Here is a 21,371-nt window from a genome sequence, read left to right as displayed (position 1 = left end):
TATGTGAACCGTTTCTATAACGGTAAGGGCATATATGAACCACTTTTATAACGAGGGGTATATCAGCTCTAAATGACAAAGTTGAGGGGTATATCAGACCCTTTTCCCTTGTGAATATTACTTAAATAACTCTAGTAAGAATAATATTTTAGAAAGTGTTACATCACCAATTATAAAGCTAAGCTTGAGACTCAAATTAGTGAATTCCAAAAGCTTCTTTCAATAGTGAAATGTACATTGATAAAATAGTTTACTACAAAAGAAAAAAAAATACATGATTTTACTTTAAGTTGACACCAAAATAAATGTCTTTCAAGTCAAGTAGTTAGAGAAAAAGATACACAAACTTTCTAATAAAATCCATAGATTTATTTTTTTTTAAATCCCTCCAAAAATTCCAATTATATCATGTGATATTTGGCACTTAATTTTGAATCATCCAACTGAAATAACTACCTTTAACTGTCATTTCATGTTTAAATATTATCCTTCATGTCTTGTTCAGTCCAATTTAAATGGCTGGTGGCCAATCAAAACTCTAAAAGTCTACATCAATTTTTAGTCATATAAAAATCTACTAGAAAACCAATAAACTTTATCATAAGATTCAGTATGAACTATTAATGTGTATACTACTCCAAAAGTTGTCTATGTAAGTGCATTTGGTTCTTTTTTTTTTTTTATTTGCATATTATTAATTGTTGATGGATTTATTTTGTGATTATGATAATAGGCTACGTAACTAATTAAGTTATAATTAATATCTTTTTTTCTTTGTTGCATTTAGTTGAAAAGATGAATTCAATTGAGATGAAGATTAGAGGAGAGCTCGAAAGGGATGTTGAGAGGGATTTAGAGGATGAAATTAAAGAAGGAATTTGCCAATTAGCACTAAGATTACATAGGCTTTACAAACATCAAGAGGAAAATAACACAAAGAAATCATTATCAATTGATGATCATGGTACAAGAGATATTACGCGAGGTACGACTACTAAAGCTCTCTCTGAAGTGAATATAAATATAAAGATGGAAGGAGGGACTAAGATTGAAATAAAAGAAACCAAGAAAGAAGCACATCGTCCGAGATCTAATAAGGTGTCGAGTAACATGGAGGGAATGGTTAGTACACGTCTACCAAAATTTGACTGGACACAAAGTTTAAGGTCTGGACAAACTCCCATTACTGGTTATGATAAGATCGATACTTCCAGAAAGCAGATTAAAAATATTAGCAGTAAGAATGGTCAACAAAATGTTAAAGTCATCAAAAGTGTGGGGGGAAAATCTACTAGAGGTTTGAAGTAGAGGGAAAGAGACTTTAAAATTTGGAAGTCAATAACATAATGTTTAAGTATTGTTGTTTTGGATTATTTGTTTGACCTAACTTTGGGATATTGTTCTTGTTTGATTTAGTAGGGTTACTATTATGTTGTGTGATATAATAAGCCTCAAGGAATAGCATTGACAATGATACATATGTTGTTTATTTTTATGGGATTTGAGGATTTAAGTACTAATAGGTCTCGAATAGTACTTAATTATTCATCATAGTTATAGTTGTTATAATTATCATTCACGACTAATATTATACATTTAATATGTGGTTTGACTTGAGTTTGTATAATCAATCACGTTTGTATATGTATAATTCGCCACATTTGTATACTTCACAAGTAACAATTCTTTGTATGATTTGTATTGTATACGATTGTTTGTGACGAAGATGTCCTTTGATTTTTTCAGTTTTGTCATCATATACATTCAATCTTTTTTGTGTATAACTTTTTAAAGTTTGTATAAACGTGTAGTTTTTGAATTTTTTATAATATGATTTATATAACGTAATTAGTATAATATATTTTATATAATTGTTTAAAGTTCATATATTTATGTTTGTGTTATTTTGAGTACTACTATATTTGTATAATTACAGACTTTATGTTACTTAATTATACAAAAACACGTGATTATACAAATGTACTGCGAATTATACAAACGAGATGCGAATTATACAAATTATTGTCCTCCCTTGCTCGCATCTCTCTTCCCTCTCCCGGTCTCGCCCGCCTCCCTCCTTCTTCTCTCAAACTCGCCATATAAATGCATATGCATATGTATATATACATATACAATTCACCTCTCTCCCACTCGCTTTCCCTCTCTCCCAGTCTCCCTCGCCTTTCTCCTACCTCTAACGTATATCTACGGATTGTAATTATCAAACTATAGCTATGGAGAGTAATTAAGTTATTTTTGAATAGTTATATGTGAAAGTTCCTCATTATTATATGTATATATATTAAGTGAATATCTCAAAAAATATATATTGGATTTAGATTAAGATTGTTGTGTTCTAACAAACCCTTACTTCTCACGATAGGTCCGAGTCCGACCATAATCTCAAAACAACATTTTTCACTTTTTTTTTTTCTAAAAAAAAAAGATTTGCAATAAGAGAACCATTGCAGTAAAGGAATGTGTATATCAAACTAATAATGGCACGATATGCGTTTGTTTATAAACTTCTACTCTTATCAAAGATTAATTAATATGTATTTATATATTATTAAATCACATAATCATAATAAGTTGATATCATTTCAACATGTTGGTTCTAAATTAATAATTTTAAAAAGTGGTATCACGATGTCCTTTTTTATTGAGAAGTAGTTTTTTTCTCCACTTTTTTCTCTTCTATGCCATACATATACGTATTCTTGTAAATCATGTTTCTTTGTTGATTATCTTCTTCATTACTTCGATTAAAAGATGATTTGCTTTCTTATTTATTAGTTCTACATATTGAACTCTATAAAAATATTCATTCATAGTTTATTTTTTCTCTTTCTCTTTCAAATTCTTGATGGTTTGTTGATATTTACCCATCAATTTCTCTACTTGTTAGCCTATTTTTGACCCCCTCTTGTATTGTCGTTCGATTTTTTTTATGCTTTAATTTGAAATGGAAGGTTATATCTAATTTAGGTAATAGTAATTAATTATGGGTATCAATTGTCATGTTTAAGAAACTTATCCTAGGATTATTCATAAAATTGGGGATTCTGATTCTAATTTTGTGGATTCTCCGTCCATAACTCTAAATTTTATAGTCATGTAAGTTCTTCTCATTATCCGATTCAACTTGTGTGTTTTCCATTGAGCATTTTATATTTCATGTGCAATCCTTATTTTTTGAAGAAAGAATTTGAAATGTATACAGTTATTAAGAGAATAAATACACGGATATATGCATACATGATCTTCCTAATTAAAAAAAAAAGGGATTCAATGCAGTGTATACATACTATGAGTGAATGAATATATAAAGTGTTTAATTTTTAATATGTATACATTGGACGGGATACCATAACTATAAATATATAGTAATACTAAGTGAATGAATACACCATTCTTCTACATATCATCAAGTATACAATTGAATTTTTTTTATATCAAATAACGAATAAAAAATATATAAAAAAGTACATAATTTAAAATTGTTATGCAGTTACGTATTGTACGTATAATTTTGTATGTTTTCGTTATTTTTGTTTTTGAGTGATTTTGGTTATACGAGATAAAAAATTTTTTAAAAATGTCATTAATTAATTTGGGCCATTTTGTGCTTAATTTTTAGTAAAAATTTAAGGAATCCCATAGTGTAATTCAATAATTTCATTCTGTCCCGACAAATTTAGTATTTACAAAAAATTCCTTAAATTTGTTGAGCCGTGATACTTTAGACTCTAGTGATACATGGTAAATGATACATGGTAATTTTAAACTGTTGAGAAAAAAAAGGGAAAAAAATGGTACAGTAAATGTTGGTAATAAAACAACTAAATTTACGGTAACATATCATTAATCAACATAAAATCAGCACTTAATTGGATATCAATTTCAAATTTTGAAAAACAAAGATTATATCATCTATTTTGAAAATAATTTTTTTGAACAATCTGTTAAATTTCGAACTACAGTAATTTTATTGTTGTTACAGTGGATTTTTCAAGATGAATACTTCGATTTTGATGAGACATTCCGAAATTTGGGTGAACGAATTGCAGAATGAAAGTTACAAAATCGACGGAATCGTTGTTGGAGATTCAATTTCGTATCTAATACATGTATCAGAAACATCGACTAAACAATATACACACTGATTCTATATGTATCATCAAGTACAGTTGATGACGCATTTATTAAACTTAGTGAATGATACATTATAACAATTTTCAAAACGTATATCAGTACATCAACTAAACAACTAATACCTTACTGATACATGATATCAGTTTTCAGAAATTCATACTATATGCAAAACATGTGATACATATCTACTACATGTATCAGTGAATTGACTAAACACTGTACACACTGATTCTATATGTATCATCAAGCACAGTTGATGACGCATTTACTAAACTTATTGAATGATACATTATAACAATTTTCAAAATTTCATGATACATATAAAATATTATGATACACAACAAATTCATGTATCAATTCACCATCTAAAACACTATACACACTTATTCAAATGTATCAGCAAGCACACTAGATTCCTTAAAAATTTTACTAATTTCAACAACAGTTTTAAGTACCAAAATACTAACCCGAGACAATGTAGGCCTAACAAACTTTAACTCTTTGAGTCCTGTTTGACCTTATGCAAAGTTGATGCTAGAGGAAGGGGAAGTGGTAACTAGGAGAATGTATTGGGATGAGATGAAGATTGTCTACTTGTTTTTATTACCTTAACTTCTTCTAAGGCAAGAGGCACTGGTTCTTATGTTTTTGGTGTGTAAGCAAAAGATATGGAAGTAAGAACAAAACGGTAGAAAGATATGGAAGTTATCTTGCTTCCTGATTTTTTGAATTTTGAAGTTCAAAATTTTAAAATTTGGTCTTTTATTTAAAATTATTTAAATTTAATAATTCAAAATTAAAAAGCTGATTAAAAGGTTGAGTGTTTAAATGGATAAAATTTAAAATTCAAAAACTAATTTAAGAGGTTGAGTGTTTTAATGGAGAAAAAATAGGCATTAAAATTGGTAAATGTGTATTATAGGAGAGAGAGTGTAATGTATCTAAAAAATTACACTAAAAAAAAAGAAATTATATAATATTTAAAAAAAGTAAGAAAAATTAGAGAATATAAAAATTATAGTTGTGTATTTAAGTTATTTTTCCTTTTTATATTTGTCTATTAAATATTAATTAATGTTGGGCTATTTATTGCTAATTATAACTATAAGTTGTAATATATATATATATCATTTCCTCAATAATAAGACCATTTGGGCTTTGAAGGTACTATTAGGTTAAGTTTTGGGCTTAATTGGTGTATGCAACCAGCCCAATGGGCCTTCACTCATCAACCACCACACCAAGTAGAAAAGTTGAGAGATAACTCACTTTTATCGTTACTTTATAAAATTTTCATTTTAAACAACTCATCGTATAATTATTTCATATTTATTAAATCATTTTTCACATTCGAGAACCCCTTCCCCTTCTTCCATTCTACCAACCCCCATTCCCCCAACAGACCCTATCTCTTTCTTTAAAAAATATTTTTTTTTTACCCCCACAACATTCCAGAAGAATCAGCAATATTCTCATACATTATTCACGAAAAATGAATCTTTAAAGTCAAAGTACTAGATTGAAATTTAGCGATTTCGAAATTTTAAATTTCGTAAATTTTAGTATTATATCAATTATATTTGTTCAAAAATTATGAATTCGGACTTGGTAATTGTTGTTAAGTTTGCATCCACCCTTTTTGGTCAAACCCGACCCCACTCATCATGATAACAAAAAAATTACTTTTGTGATTTTTATTCGTGTGCTTAAATATTTATATTAGAGTATCAAGTAATTCACTTTCAAATAATGTAAATCTCTTTAAATGAAAGAAAATTATTATTTATATTAGAGTATCAAGTAATTCATTTTCGAATAATGTAAATCTCTTTAAATGAAAGAACACTCTACTAAAATAAATTTCATAAAAATGAAGTCCATCCATCCCGCTGCAATTTTCGACGGTGCGAATCAAACTAATTTTATTAAAAGAACGTGATGTGGTTCATTGGATCAAGCACATTAGTAATTACTAAATTCTTGTCGTAGCATCCACGCTTAGAAGTCTATAAAGTGACTTCCATGAATAGATAGACCTTTAGGACCTTAGGCTCAAAAGACTATAAAGAGTAGAGCAAACAATGTCACAAGTAATAGTTTGAAAATCGAATTTCGTTTTTCGTTATATGATTGATAGTCATACTAAATTTTGATTAAATTTGAATTCGCATCGAATAATTTAACATTATAAGATTAAATACTTTCGAACAATAATAATTTCATGCTCAGAATTTGAACGTAAGACATATAATCACGAATTTTGAAGAAATAATTGAAAATAATTGAAATCCTAACATAAACATTGTTGTTAACAACCTAACCACAAATTTCTACATCATTAGATTCATTACCTATTATAGGAGATGGAGCAATAAGTACATTTAATTTTCCTTCTTTAAGCTAAAAAGTGTCCTATTTCAAATAACCAAGAAGTCACATTGGAAACTTTAATTTTCTCCAATTAAATGATATGATTACAACAACTAGGAGGCATAGTAAAATATGAACTACCACATCAAACTTACTATTCCTCCCAATATAGCAAAATGTTAATACTAATCAATGCTAGTGTGTTATTTGGTAGGCATTCCTACATGAATTGGTGAATATTTTGAAAAAAGATATATAAAAAAAAATAGTTAGATTTATTTTAGAACTATGTAAAATGGAACAAAAATTTATTCTCCGATATTAGTTGATGTAAAACATGTTCTCATCATTAACTAATAAATATTTTCTCTTGGGTTAAATATGTTCTCTTAATTTTAATTTTATATGATATTCTTAATTTTTAGTCTGTTAAACAAAGAATAATATATTTTTATGTTTAGAAACAAAATTACACTTTCTGTATTACCTTGAAAAAAATAATAAAATAGTCAAACATCTTGTACAATTTGTTTTAGGTCAATAATTTTCAAAATATTTCTTTCTTTCATTCTTAAATTCGTACTCAATCAAATATCATCACATAATTAACACGAACAAAGTTTATACGTCTATAAAAAACAAAAGTGCAAATAAAGATAATGTTTCAAACCTTGTTCATAAAGAAGTATCTAGCATTCACATACAAACATAATTAAATTTAAATTCACGTATTACAAGATTCATTTTAAAATACAATACTTTTTAATGAAAAATCTTTCATTTCTATAAAATTAAACTTAAAATCTATAATTAAAAATGACGAAATTCAAATTATTTCATCCCAATCCACGTCGTCGAAACGAATGACGAAGATAAAACTATTTACTACTAGAAGACAATAAGTAGAAGAACATTAAATGTAGCATAGCAGTTCGAACGTAAGTCAACAACTAACCCTCTCATTTCTCCTCACCTACAAACACATAAAAGAATTAATGCACTTAACATCACATATTATCATGAGCACACACTAACGTGTGTATATTTTTGATAGATTAGAAAATTCACAATCGCTATTAATTTATTCTTTTAATATAATACAAATGTTATTTAAGTGTAAAAGCCTTTAAATAAAATTAAGAGAGGTAAATGTTACATTAGCATAGATTAGGGTGTCCATAATTTGAATAAAATCGAGTTAAACTCAAAAAAATTGGTTTGATTTTGATTTTATTTGAGAAAATAGAAAAAAATAATCGAATAGAATCGATAAATCATATACATATATCTTATCATTACATATACGTTATATATATATATGTGTGTGTGTGTGTTTTAAAAATCTTAAATATATTTTGATAAAAAATTATTTTTAATTTATTTATGAAAACAAAAATATCCAAAACAAGAACATTTCTCTTATTTATTTCATCCTTGATAATTTTTGATGGAATTAGAATTGTCATATCTCTACCTTCTAGGTTACAATGGTGAATTTTAAAGCTTTATTTGCAATAAGTTTCCTAATTGAAAGTTCTATAATATAAATCATTTTAATTATTTTTCATTTTGAATAGATTGTTGTCATAATATTTTTCTCATTTTAAATGAATCATTTTTCTTATTTTTGTACATGATTTATACCTGAATAATCGAATCGAAATCGATAGCAATCAAACCAACAATTATATATTATACTTGATTTAATTTTGAAAAATTAAAATTAATTGTTTTAATTTAATTTTGACCAATAATTGATCCAGGCCGAACTGCAAAATGGCAAACTTGATTGAAAAGGCATATAGAGAGTTTTTAAATTTAAACCACCTTACTCAATTAATTCGTCTTACAACAAAAACAATTTTTAGAGAAATGAACATGTATATTAATTAATATAAAGTTTAATTTTTTTATTGATACTAATCAATTATCATTAGATACAATGTTGCTATATATTTTAACAACATTTACAAAAAGTGCTAAACAAATAAAATATCAAAATCACGAGTAACTGCCTCTAAAAAATATATTTCATAATAATAAAATTATTATTATTAATTAATTATCGTTAAAAATTATTTCTAGCGAAGTGCTAACTACTTTTTCGACTACACTAACACGTGTATATAAGAACATAATTCGAGTATATCTTATGATTTGGTAAAATCTAGTAGGTTTAGTCTGGTTCAAATATCTTTAAAAAGTTCATTTACCATTTGTACAAACATTAATTTAATATCCAATTATAACTTAATTTTGATTAAATTCCTATGTTTTCAAGTTTTAAATTCAATTTTTATAAATATAATTTTATGATGGAGTCAAATCTCGCAAGAGATAATATTTAGGAATTACTTAATTAGGAAAAGTAAGGTATTGTTGGTTCAAAAATAATAATTCCCAACTTCTATATTAAACATGCAACTAATAATTCCATTTAGCTATCACACTGAATATTTATATCAAATTATATAAAAAATAAAATAAAATACGAAATGTACTTGCAAATAAATACTTTTATGCTTTTATTAATATATCGAGTACGAATAAATTTTTATCCAATAATATTTGTTTTAAAATGTGGAGTACTCTGCTGCTTTGCAGAAGACACAGTGTACTCATGTACTCTTCTTGAGCAACAATTTTTATGGTCCCCTACATAACCCACTCCCATGCTCTTTTACTTTTACCACATGGTAAAATTAAATGAATAATTTGTTTGAATGAGCTCATTCCGTTTTATATTATTTGATTTTTACTAATTTAAATGTTTATAAAAATTTATTAGTATTATATTTTTTAAATAGGGCAAATGACAGAAATTATATATTTTATAAAATTATTATTTATTTCTTATAAGTTTATAATTTCAAAAATTTCTCAAGCTAATATAATAATATAAGCGCTGATATACTACTATAATTCGCGAAATACGTTTGTCGTTAAATAAGATACATTATTATTTTATACATGATACACTAATCTGAAGTACATTATATAATGATACACTAATCTGATGCGCGAGATACACTAATTTGATGCGTCAAAATAATTTTTTTAAAGATTTATAAAACTAAAAAGAATAATAATAAGAGAACGTATAGTTGAAATTTTTTAATCATTTTTTAATAATATGAAAAGAATTAATCTTAAATATAAATGAAATATTATGTCTATATTTAATTTAGAAATCAATAACCGGAGAGGCCAATAACTTTTTTTTTTTGGCAAGAGAAAGAAACTGAAGTTAGAAATATGTGAAAAGGTAATTAATACTCATGCAAATTAAAGAAAATAGTAGTACTTTTGTTTTTTTATTGCGTTTGAATTTAGTGAATGCGAATTTAAATTAATTAAGATTTTATTGAATAAAAAATACTTTTAAAAAATTATTTTATATTTAAATTAAGTAAATAATTTCTTTCGAACGATAAAGATAATATAAAATGAATTGAGATTTGATGTTTATCAGTAATGTAGGGATATTATAACTAGATCTCTTTAAACTTGATTTATTCAATATAGAGTATAAATTATAATTTGATTATTGTTTTATTGTGCAAACTCCTCTCTATTGTATGTCTCTATAATCGGATATTTTTCTTGGGACTAGTTTACATTATTTCTATCCGATTATTTAGTTTGCGTTGATTATTATCATTCAATTCATTATTCATTTTATTTATTAGATTTTCAATTAAACATTTATATAAATATAATATAAATATATAATATTTCAGTAAAAATTAGTAAATTTTTCTGAATTTATATGTAATATTATAATTAATAACAATAATAATTATTTATTTAATATAAATAAGATTTGAAGAAATAAAACATACGTTATAAATATTTTTTTTAAAGGTCCTCTTTCAAATAAAACAGATCAAAATAAGTACGAAGATAATGAAAGTCATATATAAATTTGTTGGAATATGCATAACATAATTGGTTTAGATTAGGGATGATTAGTTTGGGAAATTTTAGGTTAAGAAAAGTGTGATATTATTTATTGTGCAAAAGGGGAAGAATGTGATTTATCATCAATATAATAAAAATTTGTAGACGTAATCGATAAAAATTACGGTGAAATGATAATATTATATATATTTAATTAAATATTTTGAAGTAGAGTTTTTATAATTATTTTTTAAAAATATAATTTTGAGTTAATTGAATTTTAAAGTATAGTTTGAATATAAAATATGTAATAAAAACGGTAAAATATATTATAAAAAAATGATTTTTCGAGCTGAGACTTAAATTAAATTATAAATATTATAAATCTAACTTCTTTTTAATATTAGATTCTAAACTATTAATTGTTATATATATATACTAAGTATATTTTTTAAATAAGTATAAATTTTGTACGAAAATTAATAGGCATAATGCATATATAAATATCTTAATCAAATTTTAAATAACATCAATCAACGATAATTTTAAATGTCAAGTTATATTTATTTTTATGTATTATACTACACGTAACTTTAAACACAATTCAACTATTATTTTTCAAATTATGTGGTTAGGAAATTATAATGAGATAATTTTTTTTATATTAAAACTACTACTCTACTACTAGACAAGTCAACTGAGAAATTAGTTACTGCGTACAATAGCATGTAATTTCTTGGTTTAAAAAACATTGATTTAGTTTGATTTGAAATAGAATTTAAGAAAAAAAAGATAATTTTTTTAATTTTGTGGTTTATTTTAAAATTATATTAATGTACCAAAATACTTTTTAATCTTGTGTTCTCAAACATGTTATGTGAAAAATTAAAATTAAAATGTTGCAAAAAAAGGGTCATTTTTTTATATAGATTAAAAAGAAAACGGGTCATTCTTTTTTGAAATAAAGTGAGTAATAAATAAAAACTACGTAACAAATAAAAATCCAGAAGACCGGCATTTCATAGTTGCTGGTAGCTTTTTACCTTGTTCCGTTTTTTAAAAAATCAAAATTATTTAAATTTCGATTAATATCTTAAAATATAATGTCACTATATTGTTATATATTTGTTAGTTAGATTTTTTAAAATAAATTTTATTTAAATTTATATGATTTATCTTTTTTAGTTAATTTTAAAAAAAGACACATTTACATATTTTGTATTTTCTTCATCACAATTTGTATGACACATTGTCAAATTTCAAAATTCTAACAATTTTATCTTTTACTAATCTTTTAAATATTTTGGATTGATAATTATTTTTTTATGTACTTTATATATACATATAAATTTTATCTTTAAAAAATAAAGACTTTTTGCACATTTTTTCCGTCAAACTTAAACTATGTGATTCTCGAAAAAAAATATATCAAGTAAATTACGATAGAATAATAATTCAACTTTACAATATTTAAGTTATCTTTAATAGAATTATTTACGATTACACGAAATGACAAATGTATATGACTTAATTTATATTACAGATTTTAAAAAAAAAATTCTTAAATTGAGACATAAAACATAATACTCTTCGTACAATTTCTCAAACATCTAAATTTAACTCTAAAAATAATTAACGATTTTGACTAGTGAAAAAAATAAAATATAACAAATAAAAATAACTACATCTAATCAGAAAAAAGACAATGTCGTAGGCAAAATATTGTATGAACCGACTTTTAAAAAGACTCATAGAGATGCAACAATATAAATATATCTGATAAAATCTCACTGAGCAAAAAAAAAACGATAAATAAATATTTGTATTTTTTATCACTATATCTCTTCGAAATAAAAAAACTGTTTTCGAAAAATCTCATAACTCCGCTCGAAGCCGTAGAGATAACCTTCACTATTTATATACTCCGTATGATTAAAGTGGTGAATTTAGGCTTTAGCTAAAGAAGAAGTGATGGAGTTTGAGGATCAACAGAAGCAAAGAGATGAAGAAATCGCAGCTGCACCGCGTCACAACGACTCACTCGACAACTCCGACTTAACAACAAAAATGCCGCCGAGTCCTCAACTCGAGCTCGAGCCGTTAACAGCCGTTCAGCTCTGGACAAACAACAAGCCAAAATACAAAGAGTGCCTAAAAAACCACGCCGTCGGTATCGGCGGCCACGCCGTAGACGGCTGCGGCGAGTTTCTCCCCGCTGGCGAAGACGGCTCAATTGATTCACTCAAATGCGCCGCTTGTAACTGTCACCGCAATTTCCACCGGAAAATTGCACCGCCGCCTATCGCCGCCGCCGCCGCCGGCGTCGGCGGTGAACCGGTTCCGTTTGTTTACCACTCACATAATCAACTGCCGACTTACTACAGAACCTTACCGCCACCTTGCGGGTATTTACAGTACCACGTGGCGCCAAATCAGCGGCCGTTAGCTTTGCCGTCGACTTCCGGTGGATATCGTGAGGATCAGGAGGACATTTCCCACCCAAATTACAGCGGAGGTAGTAATTTTTCTTAGCTCAAATTTCTATTTTCGCTTGACTTTTTGATATTCATGTCCAACAAAATAAAAAAATATAATTCTCTAGCAAAAACTATTTCGTATCTATTTTGCTTCTTATAGTGCAAAAAGACACTTAATTAAAAATATAATGTTTAATACAATTTAATTATACGATAGATTTCTTGTTAGAGTTTCGTCTTTTAAATTAGGCAAATTGTATTTATTTTAATTGATAATTTCTCACATTCCGCCTCTAAATTATGCGAATCACAAAAGAGGACATATACGTTAGCGATGCAAAACGCAACGGTTTTAATTAGTGATAATGTTAGATAAAAATATTTTTATTTACTTAATTATATTTTAATTAGGTTCGAAGAAGCGTTTTCGGACGAAATTTAGCCAAGTACAGAAGGATAAAATGCAAGAGTTGGCTGATAAATTAGGTTGGAGGATACAAAGGGAAGATGAAGAATTGGTGCAGCAATTGTGCAATGAGACTGGAATTACAAGGCAAGTGTTCAAAGTTTGGATGCATAACAACAAGCATACACTTGGTAAAAAACCCTAGAACCAAACAAACAAAAAAAAAGATCCCATTATTTTTAGGTATTTTTGTTAATATTAATGTTAGATATTGAGTAATTAAGTACTTATTTTGTATTTGGGAAACTATGTATGTTAATTAGCTGGTTACAATGATAATATATTCAGTATAATCTCACAAATAAGATATGAAAAATGATAAAATGTATGCAGATAAGACCTTATTTCTATCTAGTGAGATGATGAAACTGTTTTCGATGTTTCATATTTTTTCTTAGTGGTAGTAAATTTTAGGCTCCTTTCTTCTAATTCCACTTCCACTTGTTAACTTGGAAAATAATTGAAGTGCATGTAAATGGTGGGAATGTTAAATGCAATATTGTATTTTACTTCTTATGTGTGCACAATATATATGTCAAAGGGTAATGCCATCGGTTTGAAATTTTTTCATTCTTAATCGGAATAAGTTTTGATTTGTTGGTTTCAAGCCCTTAGAAAGTTCTTTTTTTTAAAAAAAAAATTGAAATCGTCACCCTCAAAAATAGGTTAAGTATGTAATATGTGAATCTAAATTTGACAAATTAAAGTAAGTTCAATTCTTAATCAAAGAAAAGAATGGTTATATATGCTGGTTAGCTAGCGAACACCACAAATCAACAATGGAAGTATTATGTTAAATATCAAATAACTTTGTCGATAAAAATTTAATACTATCTTTTTCTCTTTGAAACTTTTTAATACTCTCATATTAGTAGAGTATTTAAGAGAAAACTTATTACTATTAATATTTTTATGAAAAATGCACAAGCATCTCCTAAATTATGACTGAATTTTAGAGACATATTTAATTAAACTAAGGTTTTATTATTCCTTTAAATTTATTTTTTTGGTAATTTTATGTATTTTTTTGGCTTACTTGGCATCCAAATATCTTTTACGCGTCTCAATTGTGTGGAGTCACGAAGTGTATCACATAAGACAAAAGGTGCACAAAATTTCAAAAAAAATAAGTTTAGAAGATAATAAGACCTTATTTTAATTAAAGTATATATCTGAAATTTCGATAATAATCTAAGGATACTCGTATATTTTTTTACATTTTTATTATAAAAGAATAAAAAATGATTGATTTTGTCATAGGTGAAGGGAATTAAGAAAGTAGAAAAAGAACAAAAAATGTTTGATCATTGATGAATGTACATGCAGTTTTCCTAGGGAAGGTAAGAGCTGAAATAAGCATAGTAATAATAGTATTAATTATTTTTCATATTTTATAAATAAAAAATATTCTTGGAAATGAAAATTTTGGAAATTAATATAATCACAATATATTCTAGAAAGTCGATAGATCCAAAGCTTGATTCCATTTCTTTTTTTTTTTTTAAAAAATAACTTTAATCTTCTTTTTATTCTCTTTTTTTTGCTTCTTCTTCTCATTCCTTAATAACTTTTTCTTTTTTTATATTTTAAAAGAAACATGTGGGCACTACTGCAACATATCAGTAGCATGCATTATAATATTCCTACATAATTTAATTTCTTCTTCTTGTACTTTTGTTACATGAAAGATCCATATTTATTATAATTTGAGTTATTTTTATTTATCGTAGCAAATAATATATAGAATTTTATTTTTAAGATTTTGAGTCTCATATTATAAAAAGATCATATATATTATAGTTGTAAATGAGTATCCTATTGGTGAATTTATTGTTTAATTTTTTTTTTAAGTTAATGATATATATAACTTAAATTCAAATATTACACTAAAGTGATACTACGTAAGTAAGACTTATAATTAAGATAAAATTACTTGCATCCAAATTAAGAGAATCAATTCAATTTAAGGTGATCTTATAACCATTGATTTGTCTTATTATGAGTTTAACTAATTCAGATACATATCACATTAATTCTTATAGAAAGAAAATGCTTTTTGTTCGAGATACTTTATTAAAATTTGTCAATAAAGAAATACAAAAGTTGTACGATTCCATAGTTGAAGACTAAGTAGGCATTTGGACATGTATTTTATATTGCGAGATAAAATTAATATTTGAACATGTGACTTTATGTTGATTTTATCTCATAATTTCATATTGTGAGACGAAATTTTAAATTCTTTACAAATCATGATTTAAAAATTTCAAATCAAGATTTTGTCAAATACATAAATTGACTCACAATTTTTTATTTTATCCACATTTGTATCTACTAAGTACTAACCATTTATTTCATATATGAATCAAATTTATAATTCAATCACAACTTTTAAAATCATTTATATCTCATATAATGATTATTCTCACGAATATAAAATTTATTATTACTTCATCAATTACTACTTTACTATTTATATTCACCAAATTTATTTACCAATCAAATTGACCATAAAAAATGACTCAAAGTAACAATGTTGGTTCGTCCTCTCTGTTATATAATCGAGAAATGTAAGTTCAACCTGAGAAGTTTATTCATACTATGTGGAAAGATTATATTACAATCCATAAGTTCTAAATTATGCATATTCTATGAATTTTTCGACACAATTATAAAAATATAATCTGAATTATTGAGTTCAATCAAACTCATAATTAGCATACTAGTTCCGCTCATATATATAATATATGATTATGTATCAGATGGTTATTGTCAGTTCCAAATCTTCCCAATCAATTAAGGACCATTTTGTTCATCATTTTTTTCTCGAATATAAACCCAATGAATTGTCAACATCATCCCAGGACAAGATTCGAGGACTTTCTTATATGATTTGAGGGATCTTTCTCATTTTCGAATTATATTTTTGAAACTTGAGTTAAGTTTAAAGTTCATTTAATACATACAATCTCGAATGTTTGAGAAATTATAAACATAATTTTAATTCATGAACGTGCATGCTTTAGTCTGTACGTTAAATATTTAAACATCAAATATGTGTGCGCGATAAGAATTTCCCTTATCTAACCTAGATATGTGAAATCAAACCCGAAATTCTTAATTATATAATTTAGATATTTAGATAATCCTTCTTTTTTTGAGTTATCTTTCATTTTATCTTAATTGAACCCTAGTCATGTGAGGATTGTGAATATACTCACGGTCCACGATTGTACACACGGCTCTAGACGTGACCTACATGCTTAACTCCTTATACAACTTGAATGATACTTTTATTTTTCGAATTAACTTTTAAGATATGAGTTAAATCAATCTAAAATCACGAATAATTTCCATGTACATGTGCTCTTACATGTCCTTGATTAAATACTAAAGTAGAAGACAACAAATAAGAGTACAAAAAAGCTATAAAGAGGCAGAAAATAATTGTGTAGTATACAAGTTAGCAAGAATTGCAGAACTGCAAAAACAAAAAGTCCTTTAAAGCACTGACGGAATTCATGTGATCCCTTAAAACATGTATAGCCAACTCGGATTGAAAGACATATGACTAGACAATATGTTCCATCACAAATAATTCCGAGGGGTTTACGTCAAATTAATGAATATTACATGCACATAAATATTTATATTCAAGAGTTTAACTAATAGTTATCGACAATGTAAATGTATTTTATAGTTATAACAAATAATCTGTCTTATTTCTAGATTAAAAATTTTTATGTTTGAAAATTTTCTATTGATATTTTTATTCAAAGATCCCTTTAATACGTATTGCAGGATAAATATATGTAAGGATATTTCATGAAATTATTTATCTCATTTTTTTCATATGAGATTAATAGCTAGCAATTCCATTTTTTTTTAGATGAATGGTGGAGTAAAATAATTTTGAAATTAGCTAAACTTCAAATCAAATATGTATCAAACGAGTAAAGTAGAAGGTTAGTAGTTCGAAGTGTGAAAGTGTCCATACTAGTAGGGCCACAAGAATGCATTGTCTTGATGTACCAATAGTAATCGTAGTATCAATCTTATTAATTTTTGTGTTTTGATTTTTGTTATTATATGTTTCGTTTAGTTTGATTATATTATTATTTGTTATTATATTGTTTTGCTAATATATATTTTTTTTGTTACTATTTATTGTTTCACGCATTTCTATTGCTTCTTTTTTCTTGGACGATTTGTTTTGAACTAAGGATGAGAGAATTATTGAGAATATCCCTGATTAACTGATGCAAATTATTAGTTTCGTTTCTGAACTATTGACAGCTTTAAAAACACATTTTTACTTGATTAATTGAACTTAAATACGCCTCTAATCTTTCAACATGAGTGAACTATATCCTAAATTCTCACAAGTTCTAGAGGTGTGATTTCAACGCTTCCTTCAACTTTTTTAGTTTCATGCTCCTACAAGAGTTCGAGACCACTAATTATGTCATGTGACAGATTGAATATGCCTTTATAGTCTAAATTTAGTTAATCAAGTAGAAAAGTATTCTTAAGGTTATTCGAAAATAAAACTAATAATATATGTCAAGTTCGACAGTATTTTCAATACTTCTCTCACTAATATTCTGTCAAATAATAATATCTTTATCTATAAAATTTGAATAAGATCTACGTATAATCTACCTTGTTCCGATCTTTTAAGACTACACTAATAATGTTTGTTATCCACCTTCCAAGTACCAAACACCCTCCCCCACTGCCACCAGTACCTACCCTGCTATTAGGGTTTGCACTTTGCAGACTCACAAATTACAATTTTTTCAGTATTTATGTGTTATTGTCAGCTGGAAGGAAACCAATTATATAAGGCATATTGTAACAACCCGCTAGGTCGTTTTGAGAACTAGGACTAGTTTGACTCCTTTTGAAAATTTAAAGGGGTATTTTTAAACAATAAGATAACTATGAGTACCCAATTGATGAAACTTTTATTAAATAAATAATTAGATAATAGATTAGTGGGGTTTCACAGTTAACATACTCTTGTTCAGAAAGTAAAAGGGGTGGGGGTTAGAAACTACCCAAGCGGCGATAATCAACCTACAGACGGGAAGACTTCACTCAGGTAAAGGTTTTCAACGTTAGTTCTTTGTAATGGTATTTAAGATACTGGGTGTTGAAATAATGTGTGTGGGAACGTAAAAATCAAAAAGGGAAGTTGGGGGAAGTTTTCAATTTGGTGGTATTTTACGTGGAAATTAATTGGGTAATGGGCAAACTTTATAATGAATAGATAGTGAAATTAAGAGCTTAATTATATTTTGAAATTTGTATATGATTGGATGATCTTAATGTTAGTAGGAATTGCTGGAAGTGTTTTTGGGTTGAAACAAATTAATGGATAAGTCAATTCTGGATTGTTGTTGTTCGATGTGGTCCCTAGGACGTAAATAAAATTTTAGTTTGTTATTAGGAATGAATAAATAGGATGGATGAAAAGTGAAGTAAAGGGAAAATTTTACCTTTTTAATACTCATGCGATGCTTCTGATGTCGAAATCAGTGGTTCGAGTTAGATATTATTTTTGTCTCAAAAATTACCAATTAAATTATTAGTTATTGGATTAGAAAGTATAATGTATGAATATGGTATCCTGTCGTGTGGTATTGTATTGAGTATTATTAGATTATAGGGGAAGAAGATTAATGGAGTAAGTAATTAATTATATTGATCAAGTTTCTGGGGATAAGCATTTAAGGACGTGAAATTGTTAATTTTCACAGAAGCTGGAAAGGTGATCACGTTCATGAACAAATAATGAAGGAGGGAATTATTTATATAAATTATACCAAGCCTAATCATTGAATAATGATTAGGCATAATCACTTATGAACAAATAATGAAAAGAAAAAAAAAAGATCATTGGCAATCATATACGTCTGCACATAAGTGGGAATCTTTGTAGTTCCCTGGTCACTTTATTTTGTTTTGAATTTTTCATATAATTTACTCCTTGAAGTTATATATATGGGTATAGCTAATCAATGTTGGTGGTATCGTCTTGATGAATATCATTAAATTCATGATATTTAGATGAGTTGAGGCTTAACTCTAGACTTGAAATTTGACAAGTATGATAATTTTGGCATTGAAATTATATCAAGATTTGAAGTTTAGTTAAAAATATGAGTGAGTTTTAGGGTCTATGATAGGCATATAAGAATTTGAATGCCTACAAACTCGCTTACTTACTTACATTGCATCATTGATAGATCGTGAACATTCCGGAACTTTGCAAAAAGGGAAGGAACTATCTTAAAGATTCGTGACACGAATTCGGCACTTGAGGTATGTTAAGACTTTTTAGACTTGTTGAGGGACGTTTTCCTAATTAAAAAATTAAAAATGAAAATAGACAAAGGGGTAAGGGGGAAAGATGGTGGTCTCGTATCAATGGTGTGACGGGCATTGGTACGAGTACCGGTGTTATAAAAAAAGAAAATACTATTATAGAATGTGGATTGAAATTTGAGAATGCCAAAGCATATTGGCATTAGCTGATATATTATTGACTTGAATTCCTTGTGTGATTGTGTTTTATTTATTTCACCCGTATAGTTGAGATAATTGAGGTGGTTATGTATTATATTCATATTGATTGATTGAGATGCATCATCATTCCCTCTATTGAAACAATATTGTGCACATGCATCGAGATGAGACTGAGTATAAGTTGGGCACGTGGAGATCGTCCGTGCTGGGGATGGTGAGATGTTGAGATTGTAATTTGGGCACGTGGAGACCGTCCGTGCGAAAATTGTTTGATATTATGATAGTGCGTTGAGATCGTCCGCACAGACACGTGAAGATCGTCCGTGTCGGTATATGGACCTCGCGAGTCCCCCATGGGTCATGAACTCTCGATGTATTTCCGAGGAGTATCATGTATATACGGTTGAGTGAGTACTGGTATTCTGAGACATATCATTACATGGCATCATATTGCATTGCATTTCATCCCATCATTCGTTCTTGATGACTATATGTTTCGTTTGGTGTTTGGAAAATATTAAATGTTGATTTCCTTTATTGATGAAACTTAAATAGTAACATATATATATATACTTGTACAATCTAAGAATTTATTTTCTTATATAACTCCCGTCACTACTTCTTCGTTGTCGGTCAATGAGACATACTGGGTACACGTGGTTTCGTACTCATACTACGCTTGTTGCACTCTTTGTGGTGCAGATTCGATTCCGAGTAGGAGCACATCTCGTGGAGCAAATTGAGTCCGGCTTGAAGTTCTTGGAGTTGTGGTGAGCTGCTTGGCTGTTCCGTGGCCCACACCTCCCTCTATCTTTTACTTATTCTGTTATTCAGTATTCAGACTGGATATCCCTTATGTTAGATTTGCCTTTTTAGTTTCAGACTTGCATCGTATTTTAGAAGCTCTTGTACTCATGACACCATTTCTTGGGTAGTACTTTTTTTTTTTTTCAGTTTTCCGCATTCATACTTATAAGAACTCAGTGTTGGAGATTTGGAAATTGTTGTCTTTTCACTTCTTTGTTAGTTAAGTTTGTTAAAAATATGTTGGTTGGCTTACCTATTGGTTGGGAATATAGGTGCCATCATGACTCGTGATTTTGGGTCGTGACACATATATTTCTGTATTTGGAATTGTTGAAACACAGAGAAAATCACATCACTTCTTTTTTACTGTTAACTCACTATCCCCCCCCCCCCGGGTCCTATATTATTTATTGTTTCCAATAATTAAAAAGATAATTAATATATAAAAAAAAATTAAAATAGTTATATTTTGTTTTATTGTACTTACAATTAATTCTTTTTTTTTTAAAGTGCAAATAAAGTTTAGAAATATAATTTTTGAGGAGTATTTTTTTTGTTTATGATTTTAAATGAGAAGTGGAGAAAATAAATATTCACTCTCTCCATATTTCATGTGGTACTCTTTGATTTAATATGATGCTTAACTAAAAAAAAAAAGACTTTTG

At 27.3% G+C, this 21,371-nt stretch overlaps 2 protein-coding genes and 1 long non-coding RNA gene across 3 annotated transcripts; all 3 read left to right on the top strand.

The window, feature by feature from the left end:
• Positions 1-545: 545 nt before the first annotated feature.
• On the top strand, positions 546-1,725 carry LOC101247604 (uncharacterized). Its single transcript, XM_004236657.5, has 2 exons — positions 546-652; positions 788-1,725. Exon 2 carries the CDS (start codon positions 796-798, stop codon positions 1,306-1,308), a length of 513 nt encoding a protein of 170 aa, XP_004236705.1. The 5' UTR covers positions 546-652; positions 788-795; the 3' UTR covers positions 1,309-1,725.
• A 10,532-nt stretch (positions 1,726-12,257) lies between these two features.
• Positions 12,258-13,753, top strand: LOC101246239 (zinc-finger homeodomain protein 2-like). Its single transcript, XM_004236652.5, has 2 exons — positions 12,258-12,940; positions 13,314-13,753. Exons 1-2 carry the CDS (start codon positions 12,397-12,399, stop codon positions 13,511-13,513), a joined length of 744 nt encoding a protein of 247 aa, XP_004236700.1. The 5' UTR covers positions 12,258-12,396; the 3' UTR covers positions 13,514-13,753.
• A 3,595-nt stretch (positions 13,754-17,348) lies between these two features.
• Positions 17,349-21,080, top strand: LOC138347878 (uncharacterized). Its single transcript, XR_011220444.1, has 3 exons — positions 17,349-18,472; positions 19,620-19,695; positions 20,602-21,080. It is a non-coding gene; the product is annotated as an uncharacterized lncRNA (long non-coding RNA).
• The last annotated feature ends 291 nt before the right edge of the window (positions 21,081-21,371 follow it).

The sequence above is a fragment of the Solanum lycopersicum genome, chromosome 4 (genome assembly GCF_036512215.1).
Source record: "Solanum lycopersicum chromosome 4, SLM_r2.1".
Lineage (NCBI taxonomy): Eukaryota > Viridiplantae > Streptophyta > Magnoliopsida > Solanales > Solanaceae > Solanum > Solanum lycopersicum.
Note: the sequence above shows the minus strand (reverse complement) of the source record. Positions and strands in the feature narration are given on the sequence as shown.

Excerpts from the sequence above, each read along its gene's own strand:
- LOC101247604 (XM_004236657.5), top strand. The coding sequence starts at position 796 with ATGAATTCAATTGAGATGAAGATTAGAGGAGAGCTCGAAAGGGATGTT.
- LOC101246239 (XM_004236652.5), top strand. The coding sequence starts at position 12,397 with ATGGAGTTTGAGGATCAACAGAAGCAAAGAGATGAAGAAATCGCAGCT. Across the intron at positions 12,941-13,313 it reads CCACCCAAATTACAGCGGAG|GTTCGAAGAAGCGTTTTCGG; the intron begins GTAGTAATTTTT and ends TATTTTAATTAG.